This window comes from Falco peregrinus, chromosome 4, assembly GCF_023634155.1.
Source record: "Falco peregrinus isolate bFalPer1 chromosome 4, bFalPer1.pri, whole genome shotgun sequence".
Lineage (NCBI taxonomy): Eukaryota > Metazoa > Chordata > Aves > Falconiformes > Falconidae > Falco > Falco peregrinus.
This window is the reverse complement of record NC_073724.1, coordinates 28,931,699-28,955,830: the sequence shown is the minus strand read 5'-3', so window position 1 is coordinate 28,955,830 and position 24,132 is coordinate 28,931,699. Positions and strand designations below refer to the sequence as shown.

General features: G+C 43.2%; 1 protein-coding gene across 1 annotated transcript; it reads left to right on the top strand.

Annotated features, from left to right (window-relative positions):
• Positions 1 to 2,148: 2,148 nt before the first annotated feature.
• On the top strand, positions 2,149 to 21,660 carry ASB9 (ankyrin repeat and SOCS box containing 9). The gene is made up of 7 exons (XM_055801963.1): positions 2,149 to 2,588; positions 8,954 to 9,033; positions 10,169 to 10,276; positions 11,270 to 11,420; positions 13,564 to 13,698; positions 15,055 to 15,246; positions 18,632 to 21,660. The coding sequence occupies exons 1-7, from the start codon at positions 2,495 to 2,497 to the stop codon at positions 18,754 to 18,756; spliced, it is 885 nt and encodes a 294-aa protein (XP_055657938.1). The 5' UTR covers positions 2,149 to 2,494; the 3' UTR covers positions 18,757 to 21,660.
• The last annotated feature ends 2,472 nt before the right edge of the window (positions 21,661 to 24,132 follow it).

The following is a 24,132-nucleotide window of genomic DNA, read 5'->3' as shown; positions in this document are numbered from 1 at the left end:
CTAATTAAAGACTTCAGGACCAGTCCAGGGGTAGGTGTCTAGTTATTTAGGAATATATCATGATCCAAATGAGAAATCCTGCCCAATGTGTGAAATTAGAGTGTGGTCCTGTAGCCTGAAAGGAGCCCCAGTTTTGAGGAATGGTTGTGGCAACCAGATCCTGTGCTTGTGGCTTCGCCCCGGTCTCTGCCCCTCTGGTGCTGGCAGAAGGCAAGTGTGATCAAACCAGAAACTCCTAGTTTTGAACCCTATGTCTATTTACTCCATGAGGTACAAATACATGTGGACTAGGAGACCAGCAACCCAGGATAAAGTATGCCTGTGGGTTACTAACCTGCTGTGGGAATCTCAGAGGCCCCCCTTTCAGAAAGGATGGTGGAGAGCAGGAATGTCTGCCCTCCTGGGGAGGGCTGCAGGCTCATGGGCCTCATTGGGTGCTCTGTGCAACCTTGCCAGCCTCCAGGAAGCCCAGGCTACAGCTCATCTGCCAAGGCAGAGCTTTATGTAACACAACATGACCAAAGTATGTGCAACTAATAACAGACTATTCAAATGATGATCCTATCAGTCAGCAGGTGTTTTGGCCAAAGGACCAAATGGCCAAAGTCTCCCTATCTGTGGGTGACTAGGGACTAAGGGATTTCTGTCTTGTAGGCTCCTTCTTCCTATTGTTGAATTTAAAGCTCTTTGTTAATGTTTCTTCACTTATAACCCTTGCCATTGCATACTTGGATGCATATGCTGATTCCTTTTTGTGGTGGAATTGCTGGCATGTTTGTTAATACTGCTAAAGATATGATCACATATAACCAAACCACTAAACTCAAGCAACACTAAAGCAGAAAAATTGTTTTTCCATGTCTTATTTTACATGTTAATCATTAAAAAACAATATTTATACTACTTTCTCCATTTAGACTTTTTTTTTTCCCCACAGCATTTTTAATGCGGAAATTTTAATGGCTAAGACACAAATGTGATTTCCAGTCAGACCAAAGTGTCAGCTTGCATCCTGCATGCAGGGCCAAACCCAGGAGCCAGGAGGCATTCAGCAGGGAGAGCCCTGGAGGGGGCTGGTCCTGTCCCCAGCAGCAGTTGTCCATCAGCAGTTGTGCATCAGCATGTGCCCAGGTTGCCTTCACAGATTCCCTGCTGGCAGGGTTTGTGGATGACATTCAGCTGTTGTTTGTATCTTTTAATATAACTGATCATTGTTAAAGATATGGACAAATAAACCCTAAACATGATTCCAGATCTTTTGCATGTGTTACAGATAGGAATAAAAATGAAAACAAGTTGCTTAGGCTCAGCAGAGTTAGGATCAGAATTAGCCCAGGATTAGCAATTTTGTATCTCCAAATACACAAATGCAAATTCTGCTCTAGTAGACAAATTGGAAAAAAAAAAAACCCAACAAAACCCAAACAAAAACCCACCCACAAAACATAATTTTTATTTACCTGGTTTAGACTTTATGGAAATTCTGCCTGCTTGCAATTGTACACAAATGGGCAAATATTCAGGGACAGAAAAAGGAATTTGAGCTTGTAAATTATACTAATTTGGGCAAGAAAAAAAGTGCAAATGGAGATGATCTGTGAGAAGAAAAGTTTTGCAAACAGACCCAGAGAAATGGGGCAAAGGTTCTCCTGAAAAAAGCATTGCCATTTGTTCACTGGTAATTTGCGATGTTTGTTTTAGACTGAGAAATTGCTTAAAAATAAAAGGGCATTGCTTAGATATGAAACTCCGGGTGTGAGTGTGACTCAGTGAGATCGATTGAACTGGGGGGAAAGGAAACGACCCGCACAGCACTGCGGTTCCCATGCTGGGCAGGCAACGCGGGGCCTCCGGTGGGAAGCACAGCTCCTCAGACATGTGTTTTCAATATCTGTAGGGTATGCGGTGATCACTGCTGTGCAGCAGGCATGCAGCTCTCTGTTTCTTGCATACCATCAGGGCTTGGCAGATAAGAGGGGTGCAGTGTGTGCAGTGTCCAGTGCGTGGCAAAGTTGCTCGGGAGCAGCTTGCTTGGGAGTGATACAGATCCGCGTGCGCTCATATCTCTGTGGGTTTTCATTGCAAATCCCCTGCAGGCAGAGTTTGCTCAACTAGTTGAACTGGCTTTCTGTCTTGTTTTTTTGGCAAACTAAGAATTTCCTTCCTGATAAAAAAGGAGGGCTGGCGCACCGATTGGGCGCCGTGTTGGAGAGGATGTGACATCAGGCACATCTCTCGCTTCGCTGGATCACTGGCTGCCTACCAGGGCAGCCAGGGAGCTGTTTTGTTAAATCCCAACCCAGGTACTCAAGTTTCTGCACAAAGTGCTGCTGGCACCACATCCCGGTCTGCTGCAAGGTCTGTTTGACTTGTGCGTGTGGAGTCTGCTTAGTAGATCACTCCCATCGCTGGGGTCTCGCCGGGGATGATGGAATTTGAACTCTCGAGACCGACCACGAAGTGAAAAAACAGAAATTGGACAGACAGGGCTGAGATGGATGATGAGGGAACAAATCAAAATGCCAGCGAATTGCAAGGAACTGGAGGCCAGACATCTGCAACATCCCTATCAAACCCGCTGATGAGGGGTAAGTAACACTCCTGCCTCGCCACGAGCCAGCGGCAGTAAAGGGCAGGGTCAGGCTACAGTGGCATGCTGCTCCCAACGTCCTGCGTCCAGGGCAAGACCACAGTCAGTCCCACAAAACGTTCCCATGAGCTTGCACTTCAGCAGGGGTTTGAATAAGCTGTTCCTATTTGATACTGAATTTTTGGTTGTTTTTTTGGTGTATCACAGAAATCAGTGTCTGATTCTCTACCACTGCTTGTACAAGCGGAAACAAACGCAGCACTTGAACCACAGCATGCTGAAAATGAAGTTGCAATGTGGCACGTTTTACTTAGATTAGTGCCAGCTGGAAGCTCAGCACTGGCTCAGTTCCTCTTTTCTTTTTCATTCTTTTAATTGTCTTACTTTTTCCTCCTTTCCTTTCTCCTTTCTTCTTCTATTTTTTCTTTTTTTTTTTTGCCTTTTTTCTTTTTCTGGTTGCTTTTTTTTGTTTGGTTATTTTTGGTTTTTTTTTTTTTTTTCCTTTTTCCTTTTCCCTTTTTCCTTTATCTTTTCTCTTTTTCTTTTTCTTTCAGATGAGCATACCCCAGTGTTGTTGCCCAGGCTGAGTCACCAGCCCTAGTGGGTTCTTCTGCAATGGCCAGGACATTGCGGTCAGTTGTGACCGATGCTGTTGTGGTCACCAGTGAGCAGTTATTCAGCCAAATGGCCTCACTCTGATCCTTGCTCTGTTGTCTAGCTCAGAGCCATTGAAAATATCACATGGTGACAAAAGACATGTAATTTAACTTCACATAGTAATTTAGCTGGACGTGTTCCCTGTAGCTCTGTTTTCTGAGAAGCTACTCCTTCATCTCGTAGCAAATGCAGAGGGAATTAAGTAAAATAAGATAATGCAACTTTACACTGTCTTCACTCCTTTCCTGGCCTCTTCAGGATGCTTACATTCACACCAAAGAGAAAATTAAGACCCAAAACCCACTATGCAAAGATGATCGGTACATCTGCTGTGTAGTCTGCCTCTCCTCATGCGTGTCATATATGTACATCCTGAGGCCAGGGCGGGAGGGAAGGAACAGCAATGTTATTAACAGTGTGAATCAAATCAGATCCAGGCTGGAGATGAGCTCCAGCAAAATGGAGGCTGGAAGGCGGGGATCCCACATGCGGCACTGTTGCACATAAATCATTTGGTCCTTGAAAATCAGAGTTCTATCCATTCCTCTTGTGTCTGCCAGCTCCTTAGCAGAATCAATAAGCTCTGCTGGCAACTTACAGCAGGAATGCATTTGGCTCAGGACGCTTATATCGCAAACTTTAGGGGAAAGCCTTAGAATATGAAAAATACCATTTGTAAAACTGTTATATATAATGCCATAGGCATATATAGATATATATGCAATATATATGCAAGAGCATACCTCCATCAAAAGGATTTTAAAGCCCCTTGCAAGCTGCACTGTGCGTGACCACAGTGGAAGGAAAGCAGCCTGGGGACAGGCACAGAGTGTGCAACACCCTCCCTATAGAGCCTGGAAAAAGATACTTTCAGCCATCAACACAAATCCAAGTGCTTTTCTAGAAAGGTCCTGTGAATGCTCTGTTGTCCACAGGGACAAGTCAGGGTTTGCATGTTTGTGTGGTTATTGCTATAAGGCGTCCTCTGTACCATCACACTGCCAGCATTCACACGCCCAAGTGATGGCAATGCAATCAAATATGACCAGAGGTTTAATGTAACCTCTGGGCTGGCTGGGATTTTCAGTGGTGAAAGGGGAGCTAGGTGACCCAGTGGCACTGAAAGCCAGTGGGTTTTGGATGGCTAGGTGCTGAAGCTGTTGAGACCTGAATCAACTTGTCTATGGACTAAGGTGTGGGTAAATTTCACATTTGGCTAAACAGTCTCATTCCTCTGTGAAAGAGCAGTTGTACGTTATTTTTTGGCAATCAGAAATCCTTGTTCCTGTGGTGGTACATACACTGAATACAGCTGTGACACCCACATACATCAGCCTTGTTCCTTCATGGGCAGCTCTGATGGGCAGTGTTTTGAGGACTTTCCAGAAACTCAGTATTTCAGGATTTTAAAGTCCATGCTTGGTTAGCACTGGCATTTGCTTAGGCTTTAATCAAAAACCTGTGTATGGTATAAATACTGATCATTTATAGTCTAATGCCATGCCTGCTGTGCTGTGCAGAAGCAGGGAGCGAGACCCCAACATCCACTTTGGTCTCCCTCCTCCAGGTGAGAAACACGAGTTTCAGCTTGGAGTGGGTAGAGAATAGAAACTTTGTGGTTTGCAGGAGGGTGATGCCCTGGGTGCAGGAACTGGGGAAATTTGCCTTCCTCTGCAGGGAGGTTGCCTCCCCAGCATTGCCTGAGGGTGGATGTGTTTGCTGCAGGCAAAGCTAGGGAAGGAGAGATGGCAGCTTGGGGCCATGATGTTCACGGCAGCAGATTTGGACATATGCCATGGAAATTAATTATCAGACAGACCTTTAAACACCCTCTTCCCAATGTATCCAAGGTTGGTATGAAGCTACCATAGTCCTTCACTTCTGTTTAGAAAAAGCAGCCTTGTTTTTTTCTCAGTACAGAATTCCCAGTTGGATTACAATATGTTGGCACATACCTCTTTTTATTTTCTGTCTATTTTTGATGCTTATGTGATCAGTCTTTTAATTCGTTGTTAAGACTTGGCAAGATTACAAGCTAATGGCCAGTCCACAGATGACTATGGTCTGGTCTGGTCAGTAGAAACTTGCCTTTTCTCAAACAAGCACTGAATCTATGAATTCTGCATGTGGATGTGATGGCATGACCATGCACTTCCCCCGTGGTGACCAGAATGCTGACACAATGATATAACAACTTGGTAGATTGCACAAAACCCCACCTGTGTTCGTGTGGCCAAAAAAAGATCAAGCTACAATTCAGAAAACTTGTTCCTCAGTTTTGATTTTTAGATTACTATGAACATGCTTCCCTTACAAGTCATGCAGTTTGGACAATGGCATCAGTTTCTAAATTGGAAAATGAAAAGCTTTTTACAGAGCCTGGAAACACAGCCAATGGTAACACAGGCAGGATCAGCAAGAACAACAGCATGATCAGACAAGCATCATTTGACACATATTACTTAGAGCAAAGCTATTTTAGTCAATTAATAGTACTGTTCTTTAATAATTGTAGCATGGTTTGGTAATCCTTATGAGACCGGAACAACAGCTTCTGGAAATGGCTGTCAATTTGCTAAAGCCAAAGGATTTTTGTGAACTTACTGGAACAACATGTTGTGGGACATGGCCCATAGAACACAGAAGGAGGCAGGCAGAGCTCAAATGATGCTAATAACAAAGAATACAGTTTTTTTTAAAAAAAACTAATTGACATACATTTCCCAGATTTCCCAAGTTCATTCTATATATTTCACGTTCTCAGTACTGCCCATAAAGTTCTATTGTGCTTCTAATTTTGGCCTTCTGATTTTGAGGCTTCTCCCAAATGAGAGTCACATCTGAATTGATATAATCTTTCTGTGCCAGTGAAATTTGAGTTGTTTCTCAATTTCTCATTTTTTCACTTTGACTTTTCATAGTGAAAATAATACAAGACTGGAAAAGATCACTTACCTAATGGAGTCTTGTGTTCTAAGCTATTTCTATACTGTTAAATAAAAAAGATTGGGACCATTTCTGTCTTTCAGACCAAATGGAGCAGACTTCACCTGCTTAAAGCTCAATACTGAATTAGCCTCCTGGCTTTCTTTACTTGGCAGTATAGATTTACCTACCAAGTCTGCACAGTCTTGTACAGTGCCTTATAGTCAACGACAGCAGTGGAGTAGATGGCAGGTTTCAAAGTGCCCACCAATCACCTAGTCTGTAGCCCATGCTCAATAGATCACCAAACACATTCCAAGTTCCCTGGCAACAAACTGATCTGAAGGAAAAGACCCAAACCCACAGCTACAACAAATACATGCCAAGAGCAGGAGAAGGCAGCAATCTTTCTCTCTGGGGAGAGTGCAGGAGGGAGGCTGTGCCCCATGCTTGGAGGAGGCACAACCCCAGGGCTGACGGTCCCTCCCAGCCGGCTCTCCAAGTCATCTTTCCTTCAGAATTCAAAGCTGATCGATAGTAATTTTAACTGCACCTATGAGCAAGATATACTGAGCAGGTAACAGAAGGTCCAGCCATCAGATCTGCATCCTGGCTGTAGTCATAGTCAGTTGCCAGTGGACACAAAATAAGCCTCCTTTCTGGCTCAAGAGGCACCCAATGATAGCTTAGATCAAGTAAATATAAACCTAGCATAAACCAATGAATGACCTAGTATTTTATATAAACCCTCGCCCTTTCCTTTCCCCTAACCAAGCAGCAGTCATAACCAGAGACAGGGAAATGAGGAGAAATAGTGAAAATTCTGAATCAGCTGCTTGTCCAATCTCCCTGATGACCTCTGTTCCTAAGGGCCTTGTTCCACAAGATTACCCCCCTTCAGGCTTCAAACTCATCCTGAGGTTATTCCCAGAATATCCCTGGGATTGTCCTGTGAGCCAGGAGCATGCTGGAATATCGTTAAGAAAAGAGAAGGTGAAGTCTTGATTATTCTGCTAGATTTTATTTTTCATTGATTTCATTCAAATAAGAACTGTCACAGGGACCAGCTGGCTTCCCTCTTGTGATGTGTGTGTAACTACTACCAACTTGACTAGCTGCTTGTTATGGAGACCCATTGTTCATGTCCAAAAAGAGAAACACTAAATTCTTCCCTGATTTAGTCCACCAATGAGCCACCTTCCAGAGACAATATGGTGCAATATGTACATATTTGCAAAAGTGTACTATGCAGATAAGCATTGCGATGAACATCAAGTGGCTCAAAAATGGTGTATTGTAACTGTAAAAATATTCTTATACCTATATTAACAACTCCAGACAAATTTATTGCACAGTCATAAAAGAGTCTTGCGAGAGTAATTATAGATCTATAGCAGACCTTTTGCGACCCCTATGCCGGGAAAAAGCCATCCCCCTACCTAACATAGATATGCAGGCAAAGCTCTTCTGTGTGTGATAAACAATACATCTCAGATACCACTATCTTCAGGTCACGATTTACTTAGCGCAGAATTTTTCAATCACAAAACCATTGTAAGTCTCGCTATACTAGATCTTATCTTGTTTAAATTTGATGTTCTTTACTGAACATGCTTAAAGGTGAGAGAGCAATAGCTAAATGAGCTGGGAGGTGGCTGACACAGTTGGTTTGGTTATTACCTCCTTCCAGCACACTGTGGCATAGCCAGGAGAAGGATGTGGGCCATAGGGAGTTCAGCTCTCTCATGCATGTTCTGCAGATCTTGTATAAGCACTAACATCGTCAGCTAATCTGTAAAAATTATTCTAAAGAATGATGGTGGCTTATTAGGGTTTGTTGCTGAAGGCAGAATTCTCACTGTTAAGCATCCTGTTCCATGCATATGATGTAGTATAGCCCCTGAAAACTTCAGCAACATGTCCAAGTCAGTCACTGGGACTTTCCCTGTAGTTAGTGGAAGGAGAGTGGGACAATTGGAGAGCAGCAAAATGAGTTTCCAAAAGAAGCTGGGCACGAAATGCCATCTGGAAATGCTTCTCTTCCCTCCTAGGGGAAACCTGGGCCACTGACGTAGACCAGATGCTGGGTTTTGAGGTGATGAAAGCTGAAGGAGGTAAATATCTCCCAGAGGGGTTATTGTTGTCAGCTGGCTCTGAGCCATAAAATCTGTAATACTGAAGATACCCTTCTATTAATATTTGTATGGCATATACATGCTGTACTTCACTTTGTGGTTTCAACAATACAGCTATTACTTAAAATGCACCACGGCACAGGCTAACACCAAACACTGAAAACTGAAAGGCAAAATCAACACGTGGACACAATTTATCTCCTTGTACTTTGATACCTTCTCCTGTTAGGTATTGTTGACTCTAGCCCAGTTCTGTTTAGGGGTAAATGACTGACCAGCCATAGCCTTTTCAAAAGGTAGTCCTTCTGAGCTAATTGATAAAGTGTAATGAGCTTGTGCAAACAAAGGCATTGGAAATAGTTCAAAGCGAGGAACGAGCTCAGTCAGAGCAAGTGATGTCCTGAAAATCTCTCTCTTGTCTTCTGAAGGGGAGCACAGCTGCTCCAGGATGAGTTAAAAACATGCCCAGAGAGAAGCCATTCTCTTGTCTCACTCCCTCTGGGCAGCTGCTCCAAGGAAAGCTTGGCAGCTCAAGAAATAAAGTAGAAGGGAGTCACGCAGCTGGGGTCATGCAGTTGAAGTGGATTATGCTGATGAAACAGTCCACATAGTTTTTAGCCTTTTTCCTGTCTCTCTCTTCATACAGACTTTGTTTCAGACTGGTCTCCTTTACATGATGCCTCGGTCCATGGGCGTCTGCTTACCCTGAAGAAACTCATCAAACAGGTACCCCCGTGCTGGGTTGCTATGATCTCTACTGGGTTTGTTTAGTGGTGGAATGTGTTCTGTGCTTTACTGTGAAACCTCCAGGGTGAGAAAATCATGTTGACTAGAACGCAGTGAAATCTGCATGTAACAGATTTTTTTCTACAAGCAGTTCCTTGCCTAGTGCAAGCTCTGTGCACTAAGCTGATGATGTACTGAAATATCCTGGGTCATACTTTAATTCTGGTGCAGGTAATGGGAACATAGTCACGGGGATTCCTTCTGCAGTCCTGCACCTGTGAGAAGCGTTTGGTGCCCTGGGTTGGGGGCAGCTCCAGACCCAGGCAAGGCTCCAGCTGAGCCACCCACACATCTGTATCTGAAGTACTTGAGGGTATCCAGTGTCCCTGCTCCTGCTGCAGAAGGGCAGGGTAGGAAGAAATGATTTTTCAACCTCACTGCTCTGTTTGTTCAAAATTCTTGGATTTAGTCTGTGGAGTTGATGGAAAGGGAAGGGATATTGGAGACTCTTCCAGCTTAACCTTCTGGAGCACCAAGATTGCTAGAAGAAACGAAAGATCCTGTAAAAATCAAACAAATGGTCTCTAATGCAGGAGCTGGCTTTCCTTGAGAGTGTGCCTCGCTGCAAAGAACAGAAAACCCTCAAAAGCATTTCTGGATTCAATCTAGTCAAACAACTGCAGACTCAGCAGGCAGGAGGTCAGAAGGCTTGAGCAGTGATGTAGAAAGGTGGCAGTCACTACCTTGCCAAGAGCTCTAGTAGCAATTTTTAATCTTTTTTTATTACTATTTATTTCAGATTTTACTATTCATGGTGCAGTAGGAATAAAATCATACTGAGCTCCTAAAAGGATGTCTGTATTGCCACGTTGGACAGTCCACTGCTTACAGCTTTCCGTGCCGATTAGCAGTGTGTAGAAGGCACAACCTCTGGTATGCTGTGCCAGTATCCACTCCAGTCAAAGCATCACAGCCTTTCTCTGCTATTGGGATGAGTAACCCCAGTCAGTTGAGGAAGGTCTTATTACATAAAGCTTTAAAGCTAGAAAATGTGGTTGTTTTTTTATTTTATTCTGTTTTATTTTATTGGGGTTTTCATAGTTGGTTGTAATGAAATTTTCCATTATTTCATCAGGGGAGTGATGTTAATCTTGTTACAGAAGATCAGGTATCTCCTCTCCATGAAGCCTGCCTAGGGGGTCATGCTGCTTGTGCCAGTGTCCTATTAAAACATGGTGCGCGGGTGAGTACCTGATGGACAGATCATTGTCTCTAGTGTTAGTATGTTGTATTGTCACATTTTAATGCTAGGTGATGTACTATTTCATGTCAGCATATCACTGTGATTTACACTCTGTACTTAGCGCTGCTTAAGGGACATATGTCATAAAACACACTTCTTAATAAAGCAATCCAAAAAGCACAGATCTAAAACCCAGTTGTTATTATTGTTCTTTAGGTGAATGTGCAATGTTCTCATCGTTTACTGAAAGAATAAGGGGAAGCTCCCCTTGCAAAGGGTTTATAATGATGCAGCAGTCAAGGGTGTATTTTATTTTCTGCACACACTAATCTTATTGGTGTCAATATGCAGTCTTAAGCAGGAGTTTAGGATTGTTAGGATCAACTAACGACAAAATGGGAAGAAAATAGAAACAACATGCAAGTAAAGTGGTGAAATGAGTGTGTCTCATGGTACCTGCTTTTCAGGCTAATGTTGAAATTATAGTGAATATGAAAATTAACTCATTGTACATATATTACCTTTCAGTTTAAAACTGAAAAAAAGGAGAGGGCTGCACACTTTCAGCTAAAAATGGACTGTTTCAAGAGAGGACTATGGGCAGGTGTGTTTCAGATGAGATAACTAAGAAATGGGCACACATTTAACTTGGTAACTTGGCAACTCTCAAGAGACCCTGGAGGTCTGGTTAAACATTCTTTTGCAGGAAAAGAGACTTCTCCTTGGGAGAATTTTAAAAATATATTTTTAAATTTAAAATTTAAATTGCTCTCCTTGGGAGCAATTTAAAAATATATTTTTAAAATGAAAAAATATTTAATATGATTTTTTTTAATAAAAAGTGGCAATCTTCAGAAGCAGTAGGCAAGTTTTACAAGGAATTAAATAAAAAGTATTGGGAACCCTACTTTCTGTTGAGAACTGGATAATTTTAGTCAATTTTGAAAGAGTGAGAAGGCAAAAGAAAGCCTGATTGTGTTATTTTTGTTCCAGGTGAATGGAGTCACTGTAGACTGGCACACGCCGCTGTTTAGCGCTTGTGTCAGTGGCAGTGTAGCTTGCTTGAATTTATTGCTGCAGCACGGAGCCAGCCTGCACCCACCCTGTGACTTGGCATCCCCCATCCATGAAGCTGCTAAAAGAGGTAACCCCCCAACATCAGCACTCCTTTCCGTGTTGGTAGCAGCGTGTTGAAGTAGAAGAGACATAAAGAAGATAACTTTCTTGATTTGGGTCATGTGAAATAACTTCCTAGTTGGTCTCATCATGAGTGGTGCAGTTCCTCCCAACCCCAGTGCTGACCTGGGCAGCTCAGCTCAGCTCTCCAGGACTCTGAGTTTGTGTGGTGACATTTGGTAGGGGATGCATTGTCCAAGTCAGCTGCCTACAATGTGGACATCTCAGGCAGTCAGCTGGCAATCTTCAAAAACAGTGGAGAGAAACATGATTTGTCTCTGTGAGAAAATAATTTTGGTGTGGGAGAATAAGAGAAAATTGGGACAGAAAGCTTTTTAGGGTAAAATACAGCTACTGTTTTCAGGGTGGCTGGCATGCACATAATCTACTTTACCACAGCTCCCTAAGAAACACATCCTGCCAGCTCAGCACCTGCTGATAGGAGAAACAGAGGATGGAGCGGAGTGAAGACCCCACGGCCAGGCTCTGTTGTGCTCCCTGCAGGAATGGGAACATGATGGCACACACAGCTGATAAGCTACATAGCAGTTGTTGCATGAAGAATACATGAGAGAATGTCCACTGCTGAGCCAACCATTGTGGCAAATTTACTTTCCTCAGATGAAATAATCTCATTGTAATACTAACACACACCTCCACCCCAAAGTTACCTGCCTCCAAGGTACTACTACACCTCACTGGGCACGTGATGCCAGTTAGTAACAACAATATGTATGGCTAGAGTCACTCAAGCTCTACCTGAAAGTGATGGAAACGGACTAGTCCTAGACTGAAGTAAATTCAGAGGAGGGGGAATTGTTGTCTAGACTCCCACATTACCCAACTCTCGTTCAGTGTTCACAAAGCTAGGTCAAGCTGACCCCTCTAAAGTTGTTATGAATGAAGGGACTTATAAATGAGGTAGTCAGCCTTGGGGAGGATGAGAAGCAAAGAATAAATAGTGAAAAAGAACACCATTATCTAAGTTATGCAGAAAGAAGCCTTCAAATGAGGAAAGTTCTGTCTATGAAACTTGATGATAAGGTGTTGCAATCCACTGACAACAACAGAAAATTAGTTGAAAATAAGACAGATATTTACGGTAGTGGGAGATCATGACCTCCAACTCAAATAGCTCCCCCTGCCCCACCCCGAAAGAGGGCAAAACCCCACTTGAGGAGCATATGTAGTTAGTAGAGAACTTCAGCAGTGCTGTCTGAGGATGCGTACTAATTTGCATTAGAGGCGAGAAATTTCTAACCAGTCCTGTGTATGATGAATGAATATACGATGTACTGTGGGGTCTAAAAAGTGGACAGATGAGGGGAGAAGTTAGGGAAGACTCCATCGTAACTTCAGGGATCAGTGCACAGCCTGAACCTGTCTTCTCCCCCATAGGGACGCCTGTTGGGTTAGAACTTTTTTTCTATGATGAACTTATGCTGGCTGTTACTAGATACATCGTTTAAAGCTTGCTTTGCAGGCAGTGTATTTATCACTGGCAATCTTTGAACCTTATTCTGTTACAATTTTATACTAATAGTGTTATTCCATAAACTGTTGGTGTTAGTCCTTTGTGGCGCTAGCAGTGGCCAGCAGCGGGTAATGCGTTCGAATCAAGTGGGCCAGACCCTCTGAGGGGTCCCCCGATGCTGTTGCTGCGTTCCCCTGAACAAGGCAGCCGAGTAGCTCTGATCCAGCAGGACTGATCAGTGATGGGTCCCTGCGGTGGGACACTGACAGACTGGTCAGGCACAAGGGTCTCGGCTTTCCTGGGGCTCTGGCAGAGATCAAAGAGTAGAGATCAAAGAGATCAAACTCCCTTCTCTCCACCCCCTCCACCCCACCCCCACCACCCCACCCCCCCCCTCATCCTTGGTAGACATCTGAAATGAGTCAGGTAAAATGAACGGGCTTTAGCCTGTTTCACTAACTGTGGCTTTGCAGTTCCCGTTTTCCAGGTTGGAAACATCAGAGCAGATGAAAGTGTAATACTACCATCTCTTGACAAAACATTGAATCTTTGCCAAATTACACTGCTGCAATAGAGAATTTGCTGGGAAAAAAATGCCTAATCTCTGTGAGTTGACTCTTCCTTTATCCCTTTTAAGGTCACGTACAATGTGTCGAATTCCTCGCGTCCCATGGGGTAAATATTGATGACAACATCAAGCATCTGGGTACTCCGCTTTATGTAGCTTGTGAGAACCAGCAAGTGAACTGTGCCAAGAAGCTGCTTGAGTCAGGTAAAAAGGAAAATAAAGGATAGTGTACTTTTTGTTTCCTGCAACATCTATCTTTGGATACTCTTTACATCAAAGATTTAGAGGAGCTCCTGCTCTGGGACCTGGTGAAGTTTTGCTCTTAATGGCAGCCCTGGGTTAAATGGGGTAGCAGGGTAAATAGGGCCAGGAGCTCAAACTTTACAGCTCCTGACAAAATGATGAGTGATCTTGGATTCCACATGGTTGGTGGTGCATGGAACAAACGTCCTTTCCAGTGCCTGTGTGTGTGATGCTGCAGTTACTTGAAAAGGGCAGGAAAAAGTTTCCTTTTTTTCTTTTCCTCCCTCTTTACCCAAAGGATATGACTCAATCACTTTTACATAGTATTTCTGCAAAGATGTTTTAATTTCCACTGAGTTCAAAAAAAGTTGGAAATATTTCCAACACAGAAAAAATGTTCAGCACTACTTTGGAACAAACCTAGCTATAAGTCAAGCCCTTGGATAATTATGCAAGACCATTTCTTGCTATCTAGCTATCTACAGTAGTGCAACTCTTCTAACCAAAGGGGTCATATAAACTAAAGTAGCCTCATAGCTAGTAAAAAAATGATAGACCAACAAAGCCACTTTGGAAAAAACAAGCAAACATCATGTAGATCACCTTTTAGGTAGGTGATTCAGCACGTGATCTTTTTTCTAAAGAAGTCAAATACAAATTAAGCTAAATATTAAATATTTAGTTACTATTTTCTGGTTTGTGTCATATGTTTTTTACTGCCTTCTGTAAATGAGAATGTGTACTATAAAAACAGTATAAATAGTTTTTAATAAGTTCTGCAGCTCACCCTTCTTAGGGTGCCTCAGGAGCCATTAGCCCAGTATAATGGGTGGGGAACACTCATCAGGGGTGCTTGCTTATACCCTTCCCTACCAAGGGCCGCTAGAACTTTTCCATCCTCACATTTTTTCCTCAACAGATACTTTGGCATTTGCAAATTCCACCAGTTTAAGCCTCTGGTACAGAGCAGGGTGTATTCTAAGGGAATAGGGCACTGGGATGGGGACCAAAGGTGGGCTGTAAATAGAACTAAATGTTTGTCCTGCTTCAAGTTGTCCATGGGCTGTGCTGTGGATGACGGACTTCCTCTTGCGCTATTCCTCTGGGATCATCTTCTTAGTGACAGACCCACTCCTCCTCAACCAATGTGAGTTGTGCATGTGCACATGCAAACTGTAGTACCAAGCCTCAGCATAAGGAGATCCACACCTGGGTAGCATACAGATTTACAGATTATTCAGAGAATTAGCAGCTAGTGCAGGAAATGGAAATAGGCTACTGTATAGTCATTATTCTTTGTCATCTTTTGGTGTTCAGGAGCAAACGTGAACAGCGGCAAGGGCCTGGACTCCCCTCTGCACGTGGCCGCCAGGAATTGCAGTGCAGAGCTGGTGACACTGCTGATTGACTTTGGAGCAGACATTTGGGTGAAGAACGCCGAAAACAAGAGGCCGATGGAGCTGGTCCCAGCAGGCAGTCCTGTGGGCCGACTGCTCCTGCAGAAAGAAGGTGCCCCTTAACACTTGTTTTACTTGTTCGCTCAGGATCTGTTAGAAAAAAAACCCACACAAACGGTTGCAAAAAGCTATGTTATTCCATGCTACTAGAACTATAAAACTGAGAATAACTAACCTTAGCTGACATAGGGACACTGTGTTTTCTAGCGTCAGAACGGAAGTGGCACACTGATATTGGTAATGGTAATAATTACCCATCTTTCAACCCACAGGTTGTCAATCTACTGCATGGGGGAATACTCATGTGGAGCTTGCAAAATAATGCAAAATAAAGTTTAGGGCAAAAAACCAGGCAAAATGCTCCTTAGAAATTAATGGTGGCTTTTTCTGATTATCTGAAGCACTGAAGTTAGCGGGAGTCTTTCAGTTCCCTTGTGCCTGAGATGGAAGTACACCCAGGAGTGTTATCTGGAGCATGTCAACAAGCGCAGGCAGTAAATCATCTCTGATGAGAGTTGAGGCTAGCTAGCGAGCGCTCAGGCTGGGATCTTTGGTTATACAGTGTGCTGACTGTCAGGTGCATGCTAGTTACTGGTCTCAGCATAAATGCAAAATTGGAACCAGAAAATTTTTAATCCATATGATATTGGAAAAAAAAGGTTTATTGAATGGCTGATCTTCTAGTTCTTTGCCCTTTTATTGTCAGGCCAAGTTCTATGTAGGTGTAAAGACATCTTTAAAATGAAAATAGCTCGTTTGGGGAGGGATCAAGGAAAATTGCACAGGATATAATGAATATATACATATACGTGTGTACATTTATACACTAGGTTTTTTAAAAAGCCAACATTATTTGCTGAACAATCCAGCCATATCAAACTGTAAGCCTAACCTTTAGAAAGTGTTTATTTTGTACCCATACGTGAAATAGTTCCAGGTCTTTTTATTTTATTGTTTGTGAATAATGAGTTACGGATAAAAATTTTACTTACCATTCCTGAGGAAAATTAGAATAAGGTTTCCAGTATCTACTCATTGGTGCACTTGTGTGCTTTTTTAGATGCTCTTATTCAGTCAGTAAACTACACACATTACCAAATAATCTGGATTTTCATTATTTTAAACAAGTTGCTGATGGTGTAATCCATTAGTCTATTATGTCAGTCACGTGTTGATGTGATTGTTATCATCATGAAAAGATTTCCACCAAGGTAAAACTGGAATAACAAAGTGAATAATCAGGCCCTTCTTGAAATACTAACGTGAAAACAACTGCTCTATGCAAGTTACGTATGAATAACTGATACTTGGTTTCCCAGCCTAATCTATGATACACAGGGCAGTGATCTCTTTGAGCTTCAGTCCCTGCTGTGTTAGATTCCTGACTCCTGTGGCACTGCATGTGTCCTGTTTATTTGAGATAGGAAAATATTTCAGGCACACCCTGTAGGGCTGGCCTGAAGAATGCTGCTCGGGCTGAGCTGACAGCTCGGGCGGTAAGGAATTTTTCAAAGTGAAATTCAGCAATCAAAGTCAGAAAGATAAATGCCTGAAGGGCATTTTGCTGCTGAATAGTGTTTTTCTGATCTTCTCCAACATGTCTTTCACTGAATAGGGTCACGCCTGATGGGCAGCTGATGTCTAACTTCTTTGGCCAGCTGAACAGTTACAGCCTGGGAGAGTGCTGCAAACATTACCACTCTGGTTTCACACAGAGGTTTGGAAATGTGCTGCGAGGATCAAAGTCATCCCACCAGTCCCACGGCCCCTCAGCACTGGCACAGCTGAGCTGCTGCTCTCCTGCCCTGCTCCCATGCATGGCTCCTCTCCCCTCACACCACAGATGCTGGGGGGAAGCAGCCCTGTGCCCAGGGCCAGGCCAGGCTGGAGGGAGCCTGCTTTGCCACTAGAGATGAGTCAGTGGCTGTGCTGACCCAGTCGTTCCAGGACTAGCCCAGAGTAGTACATGTGGTGGTCTCTCCCCTCCCAGGACCCCACCACGCTGCCGGACCACTGCACACCCTGCTTGCATTGCAGGGAGAGTCCTGTGTGTAGGTGGGAGAATTAGCTAATGATCCAAAAATGCACCGTGTTTTTGAGGAGTATGCTTGTGCTTGCTAAATATTTTTCAGTGCAGTGGCACTGTGTTTTGAGAAGTCTTTAAGTTTTGGGTTTGTTTGGATTTTTTTGTTAATGGAAACCTTTTTAAAATTAGATGTTTACAGACAGGGCATTTCCATGGGATCAGAATGGCCACACACACGTGCAGTGTGACAGCCAGTTTAACTTGCTCCATATCAGCTTGCCTTGTTTTGTGCCCAAGCACAGGGTAACTAAAACTCTTCCACTGCCTCCTAGCAGAAGGGTGCAGCCCTTTGTGCTGCCCTTCCAGCAGTGCAGCAGTTTTCAGCCTTACAGAGCTGCTGGAAATGCGGTGCCCCGCACCAGGGAAGTCTCAAAACCGATTAAAGCTGCCACCTCAATGCATTTTTGCTGCAGCCCCTATTCCTTCCCACTGCAGTGCACTCTACTGCCACTTCAGCTCTCTGGTGACTGCTATCTCACCCACCCAGTAGCCAAGCACAGAGGGAAACACCTAAACTGTCCCCTCCCAGCTTGCTTACCTCCTTCTTACTTTCTATAGCGTCTCTCCTTCTCTCCTCCCTGCTCCCAGCATCCAACCCCCATGTCTGTGCTTGCTGCTTCTCCCCTCCTGCCCTTCTTATCTGCCCTCCCACAGCCCCCCACGACCGTCTGCGCCTGTCACCCCTGCATGCTGCACATCGCCGCACAAATAGCGCACTGCAGGGTTGGATATTGACAGGTGCCGCAGTTAAAACATCACACAGGAACTACCTCTTCCTGAAAAGGATAAGTGACCCAAATAAATGTACAATGCCATTATACTTACATTTAAAAAAAGCACCACAGATTCTTCAGCAGGGCTTGTATTTATCAGCATGGGAACAGTTAATACAGATGGTTGAAATAAAGGATTATATAGTATTTCTTTTGCTATGTGTTTGTCACTGTTGTGAAATAAGTATCAAGAAAGCAGGGAGCTACAAACTTGGATCTCACTGGGGGAGTGGGAGGGGGGAGGACTCTGAAGGAAGCATAGAGCATCTCTTCTCAGACAACACAAACTGCTCCAGACTTGTGCAGCTTAAATGGGAAAGACTGATGCTGCTAATACAACTTGTGGCCGTGTAACGACAGAGAGTGACAAGGATTGTATTGAATTGCAGGTGGGCTCATGTCTTTTGGTGGGTGCAGGTCTGGCTTTTCACTGCTGAGCATTCTGGGGGCCATGCACCCCCAGTGCAGGGTGTGTTGCAGGAGGTGGGGAGAGTGGTGGTGCACAGCTGCTGTTTCAGCTTCACAATTTGGGGGCAATAAAGCCATTTGTGTAACCTTTTCCCTGGCTTTTTCCCCAGGGCCACTGTCCTTGATGCAGCTGTGCCGCCTGTGCATCAGGAGGTGCTTTGGACACAAGCAGCATCAAAAAATAACTGGACTTCTCCTGCCGGACGAGCTGAAACATTTCCTTCTCCACGTTTAAGCTCTTCTTGTTCAAAACAGTGCCTCTAATAACAAGGAAGGTTTGTTGAGGAAAGATTTCTTCTCATCAGTAGTGTTGCCAATGCCTGCGATGTTAATTTGTGATAGTTGTTGGTCTCTAGTAAAGCCCTGGGTCCAAGAAACACAGGACTGACCAACTCTCGCAGGTCTCACTGCCACCACCCCTAGCAAATCTGTCATTTAGCAAGGAACCATTCTGCATGGTTACATGGCGAAACTTGGAAATGGGACTTAAGAGCCCCCTGGAAAGCATGGAAAATGAACATAATGTTTTAAATTAGATCTCTTGATTCTCTGGCACAGTTTCAGGGGGCTTGTGGTTGACAGCCTCTTACAAAGAAAATGCATATCTCAGCCCAGCACTAACAGCATGTCATGTATATATTAAGGGTACTAAGGATAGCTACACTTTCTCTGTAAGCAGCGCTCATCTGCCTGTCATCTGTGAAGGCTGTACCTACACCGCTGCACGGATAAGGAAAGGGAACCCAGCCGAAGGTACTTGCAAAGCCAGTGAAGCCCTCTGGCAGATGTTACCTATTTTTTAAGTATATCACGCTGCAGATTGATGAGCACCAGCCAACAATCATCAGCATCTGAAACATTCGTTTCTGCCATGACAGCAAGTAGGTCGCTGCTGATGGCAGCTCCCTACAGTGCAATCATAAGGGGGAAAGTTTTTTTAATCATCCATTAAAATAACTTATTCCTGACACTTTGAGACTTAAGGGAGCCACACTTGAGAACTACACATTTACTCCTTGCACATTATTTTTCAAGGACACAGGCTAACAGGCTATCGGTTGCAGGCATCGAGAGCTCCCCCTTTCTGCCCTGAAAATTAGGTGATACTTCCTAAGCATTTCTCAGCATTCATCAGAAAAACAACAGCTTCTCTCCCCTTTCCCCACCCAAGAAAAGAGATCATCATAAGAGTGAGATAATTTTTTTTTTCTTGGAGAGATGTTACCTCATTCATAGCATCTTCCATGTAAGTGGTAATAATACCATCTCTAATGTGTGGTCATAAAATGAACAATGAAAATACTGACGTTAAAGTCCATTCCAAATTAAAAAGATAATGGGTAATTTGTGTCCCCTGCTGAGTTGCTGAGCTGCTGGCTCAGCCCACACGCCTCTCAAACAAACAAGACATATGTCATTCTTATTCCACCGAAGCTGTAAAAACAAATACTTTCTCCAGCTAAAATTTATCACTGGGTGTTTTTCTTTCCCTCCCAGAAACATGTCCTGCTGCCACAAACCAAAGTGCAGTTCGGATCACTCTGCCCTCTCCTGGGTGCTCCCTTGGGAATACCAGCTGCCTGACATGTGCATGATGAGGATGCTGAAGCTCCAGCTCTTTTGCCTGCCACCCTGTACCCTCTCCAGCTCTGAACTCTGGTGCATCTGCATCACCTGGCAGCTGCAGTGCACCCACCGCCTCCTCTGAGGGGCTGCTGCCATGTTGCCCCTGCACTGGAGGGGCAGGCCATGCAATTTGACGCTTTTGGAGATCCTCTTCTTTTTCACTTTGCTGTGGAGACACCTGTAACTGTGGGCTTGGTGCACAAAAACTGTGACGACATTGTTAATGCCAGCAGTAAGATGTATGGAGTCCTCATCTTGTAAATGGAGAGACTGGCAGCCTTCAGATACAGAAACTTATTTTGATGTTTACTAGTGTGCCGATGTGTGTGGTGCAAGCCTCCCTTTTGCATATGGGAAGATAAAGAGGATGGATCAAATGCTTCCTGGGTGCTCATATTTGACATAAACTACAGTTCAAATCCTTGGCTGGACAACATGACTGCTGGCTATAGATATCCAGTATGATAGCTTTATTTTTTTTTTTTTTTTTTTTGTGGTGACCAAACACAGCAATAGCAGTTCTGTTGGCTCTGTGGAACACTAAGTTGTACCCTAATGGGACACAATGACAAACACAGTTAGGTCTGTAAGTCCTCTTGTTACAGAGACACACAGAAATCTTCACTTATCTCACCTAATTCATCATATATAATTTAAGCCATGTAAAAATTCACTTTTACTGTGAATTTTTCACTGGTTTAAGATGGCCTTCCATATTCTTTCCCTCTTGCTGGGGAAGAAAAATAGACATCTGTCTTTATAGGCTGAATAAAAGCAGGCATCTTGGGTGGGGAAGGTGGATCCTTCTAAAATCAGTTATCTTGGAAAAACTGAATCTACATTGAACAGGTAGGGAACAGAAAACAAACCTACTGCTTAACTGTTGAAGATTAAAGTGTAAAGAATCCCTGCTTTGGTGACACACTGGAAAGCTGGAAGATCCAGCTTATTGTATTTTAGATGATGAAGAGAGATTTCTTTACATATTAGTTTTATGATTTACCTTTAAGCATCTTATTTTGTAACTTCAGCCAATGGGTTTATAGGAGTAATGCTAATAGCAGGAGAAAATTGCTCTGAGAAGATGATGAGTGATGCTTCTAGACTGCTTTTCTTCTGGAAATTTCATAGTGTGACTGTTTACTTGAATCACTCTGATCAAGTGTAACTAGGATGAATTCTGTATGTTCAGCTTGTACCATCTTAGTATATTTGCTTATTTATTTTAATGTAAATTGTGATCAACACTGGTGAATTACAGCTTTCTTCATCCACACTTATCGGGTTATAAACTGTAGAAGTTGTACAAGACACGAACTGAATAAGCTCATTATAGGTGAGGTTTGGATCTTTTCCTGTGTTTGAAATAATTCCAAATGTAATGTAGGAGTTGAAAGATTTTTTCAGGAATATATTTTATCAGATTCTTTGCTATTATTTTGTTAGCAGTTTAGTGGTAGTCAAACCACAATTGTATAGGATATTTGCTCAAAAATAAATGGCTTATACTCTTTTTGTTCTATTTTCATTCATTATTTAAATGATAGCACTAATTTTGTGGATTGCTTGATACTATGGAATTTTGGACTGAACTCTAGTTGTTTGCAATCCTGCCCACAAGTGGGTAATGTAGAGTAATTCCTTCAAATAGATCTATAGTAAAGATAAGACTAAAATGCAAATACTGTGCAAATCTTGCCTTTTGCTGATGTTTTAAAGTGGAGTTTGATTCTTGCAATTCTTTTTCCACTCGAGGGCTAGTGAAAAGGAGTCAGAGATTTCACAAAGTAGGAAAAGATGTAAATGAAGACGGTCACCATCTTTAGTTTGTTGGTTTTGTTTGGTTTTTTTTTTAACTGATTTGCATCCATGTGTTTCTCATGCCTCCTCAGCAAGAGGCACATGTAATGATCTGGGTGCCCTGGTGTGTGCCTACACAGCAGGAACCCGTTACTGAAGTGAGTCTTTGGAGATCCCTGTATGGTCAGAAGCCCACGGGGTGTCTGCCAGCAGCCAGCAGGTACACTGTGGGGCTGGAGAGACATGGGAGAGCAGTAATTCCCTCTCTGCTAGATGCATCTCTGGGAGTCTCTGCCCACAGAGACCAGCTGAAAGAGGGAGGGCAATGCCAGCAAATTGCTTTACAAGACGTTTCTGCTGGGTAGAGAGCTGCTGCTGAAAACTGTAGAACTAAACAGCCAACACCTCAGCAAAAGAAGGCAACTGATTTAAGCAAGAAAATTATCTTTTGATTTCTTTAAAGATGTCTGATGCAACAAATTTTTGCAAAGTTGTTTTGGATCCACATGTGCAGAGGTGCACAGCTGTTCTCTTTGTTTCTCAACACTTCATTTTTTTCTCTTAACTGGAAACCACAGACATCCTAATCTAGTAAATCTAATATACATCTTCAGAGTGTATGCAATGTCCTCTTGCAGCTCCACCATCATGAATTCATTTAAAGATGACTAAGAAGGAAATAAATTTTACTTTACTAATTTAGCAAAATGGTACAGAACAGCTGCAAAAGGGCAGATTAGTGGTGCTACAAGAAACAGAGTGGTACAAGAAAGAAAAGAGAGTGCTTATATCCCTAAATTGGGATGTACTCAATTCTCTTCAGATCCGTGTTTGTGAGAGCCAAAGGTCCAAGAGCTGATGTTCTTGAAGCTACTTTTTCTTGATTAATGAATCTTTCAAAATGGAGACTGCCTGGCCCTGCAGACCCAGCCTGAACCCTGCTGGCTTTGGATAAAAATTCCCCCGAGTTATTTCTCTGCATATCAATCAATTATTTGTCATTCCTTGATACATTGCTCAGCTCACTGCTCCAAGGTATATTCTATTTCATGCACACTGGCAACATTTGATGCAAAAGTGCTCTCTAGGATGCCTCAGGTAGTCCACCTTTCTTTAAAATTACAGCAGTGAACTATTGCTGGTAAGAGAAATGTTTCAAATCCTTATATCCCCATTCAACATGGTAACCCTTGTTCCAGCCCTATCTGAGTGCTCAGGTAACACACCTGGATAATACCTGGGTCATGTCATCATGCAACAAGCTCTTATTTCTTTTCTATGACAGGTGAAGCCTTTCCTTTCTGAACTAGTGCCCTTTGTATTTTTCAAGGGCTTGAAACTCATCAATCATCATCGATTTAAGAGACACAGGACTAGATTCATGGCTTTAGTGCTGTGAAGTAAAATTGACTTTGTAATCTGTCAGATGTTTCTCTTCACAAATTAAACTGTGGAGTCTCTGCCGAGTCTGGGGCTTTTGAAATCCCTGGAGCTTTTCTTTCTGTGGTCTCAAAAATACGGCAGTAGCAGTTAAAGCAGCTCTTTGTCTTGTGAAAGCACACTGACTCTGAATCCTGAATGTTCACAACAGACCCTGGAAAGATGTTATGAATACAACAAGTATAGGGTTGTCTTGTCATTGAAACTGGTCTTTTTATCAACTGTTTTTGGCGAATGGGAATTGTGTTGGTTTTGTCTTTGACTAAATAATTGTCCCAAAACAGAAACTGTTAATATTGTGAGCTTCTGCATGGAGGAAAGCTCCCAGCAGCTGCTTTGCTCTCCCCAGTCCTCTCTGAAGGTGCATCACCCCTGTACGTAACTCCCCTTTTGCACTCTCCTGGTGAGCATGACGGCTAAGGCTGACAAACTCCTAGCCCCTTCCTACTGTTTATATATAATTTGTCCTATAAGCTGGTAGGCAGCACTTCTGCCTATCCAAGTCTTTTCAATAAGAACTAGAGATATCCCGTTTTCGAAATAACTCCATTCATATTCACAGGCTCAAATTAGGTGGCATGTATTTCCGCTCCTCAGCTAATCAGACCTCAGTGAGTGCAAGGTGCCTTCCTTGGGGTTAAATCTATTAATTCATCCCACAGAAAAGGCAAAGCACTCCTCAGGTCCTGGCAGTACCAGCTTACTGTCTGTGCTTACTGGCTGCTAGAGGGGCATATCTTTGCTC

Bases quoted from the DNA above. Each gene is read 5' to 3' on its own strand.
- ASB9 (XM_055801963.1), top strand. From the start codon at position 2,495: ATGGATGATGAGGGAACAAATCAAAATGCCAGCGAATTGCAAGGAACT. The intron at 9,034-10,168 runs GTACCCCCGTGC...TTATTTCATCAG, and splicing joins TGAAGAAACTCATCAAACAG to GGGAGTGATGTTAATCTTGT. The intron at 10,277-11,269 runs GTGAGTACCTGA...TTTTTGTTCCAG, and splicing joins TATTAAAACATGGTGCGCGG to GTGAATGGAGTCACTGTAGA.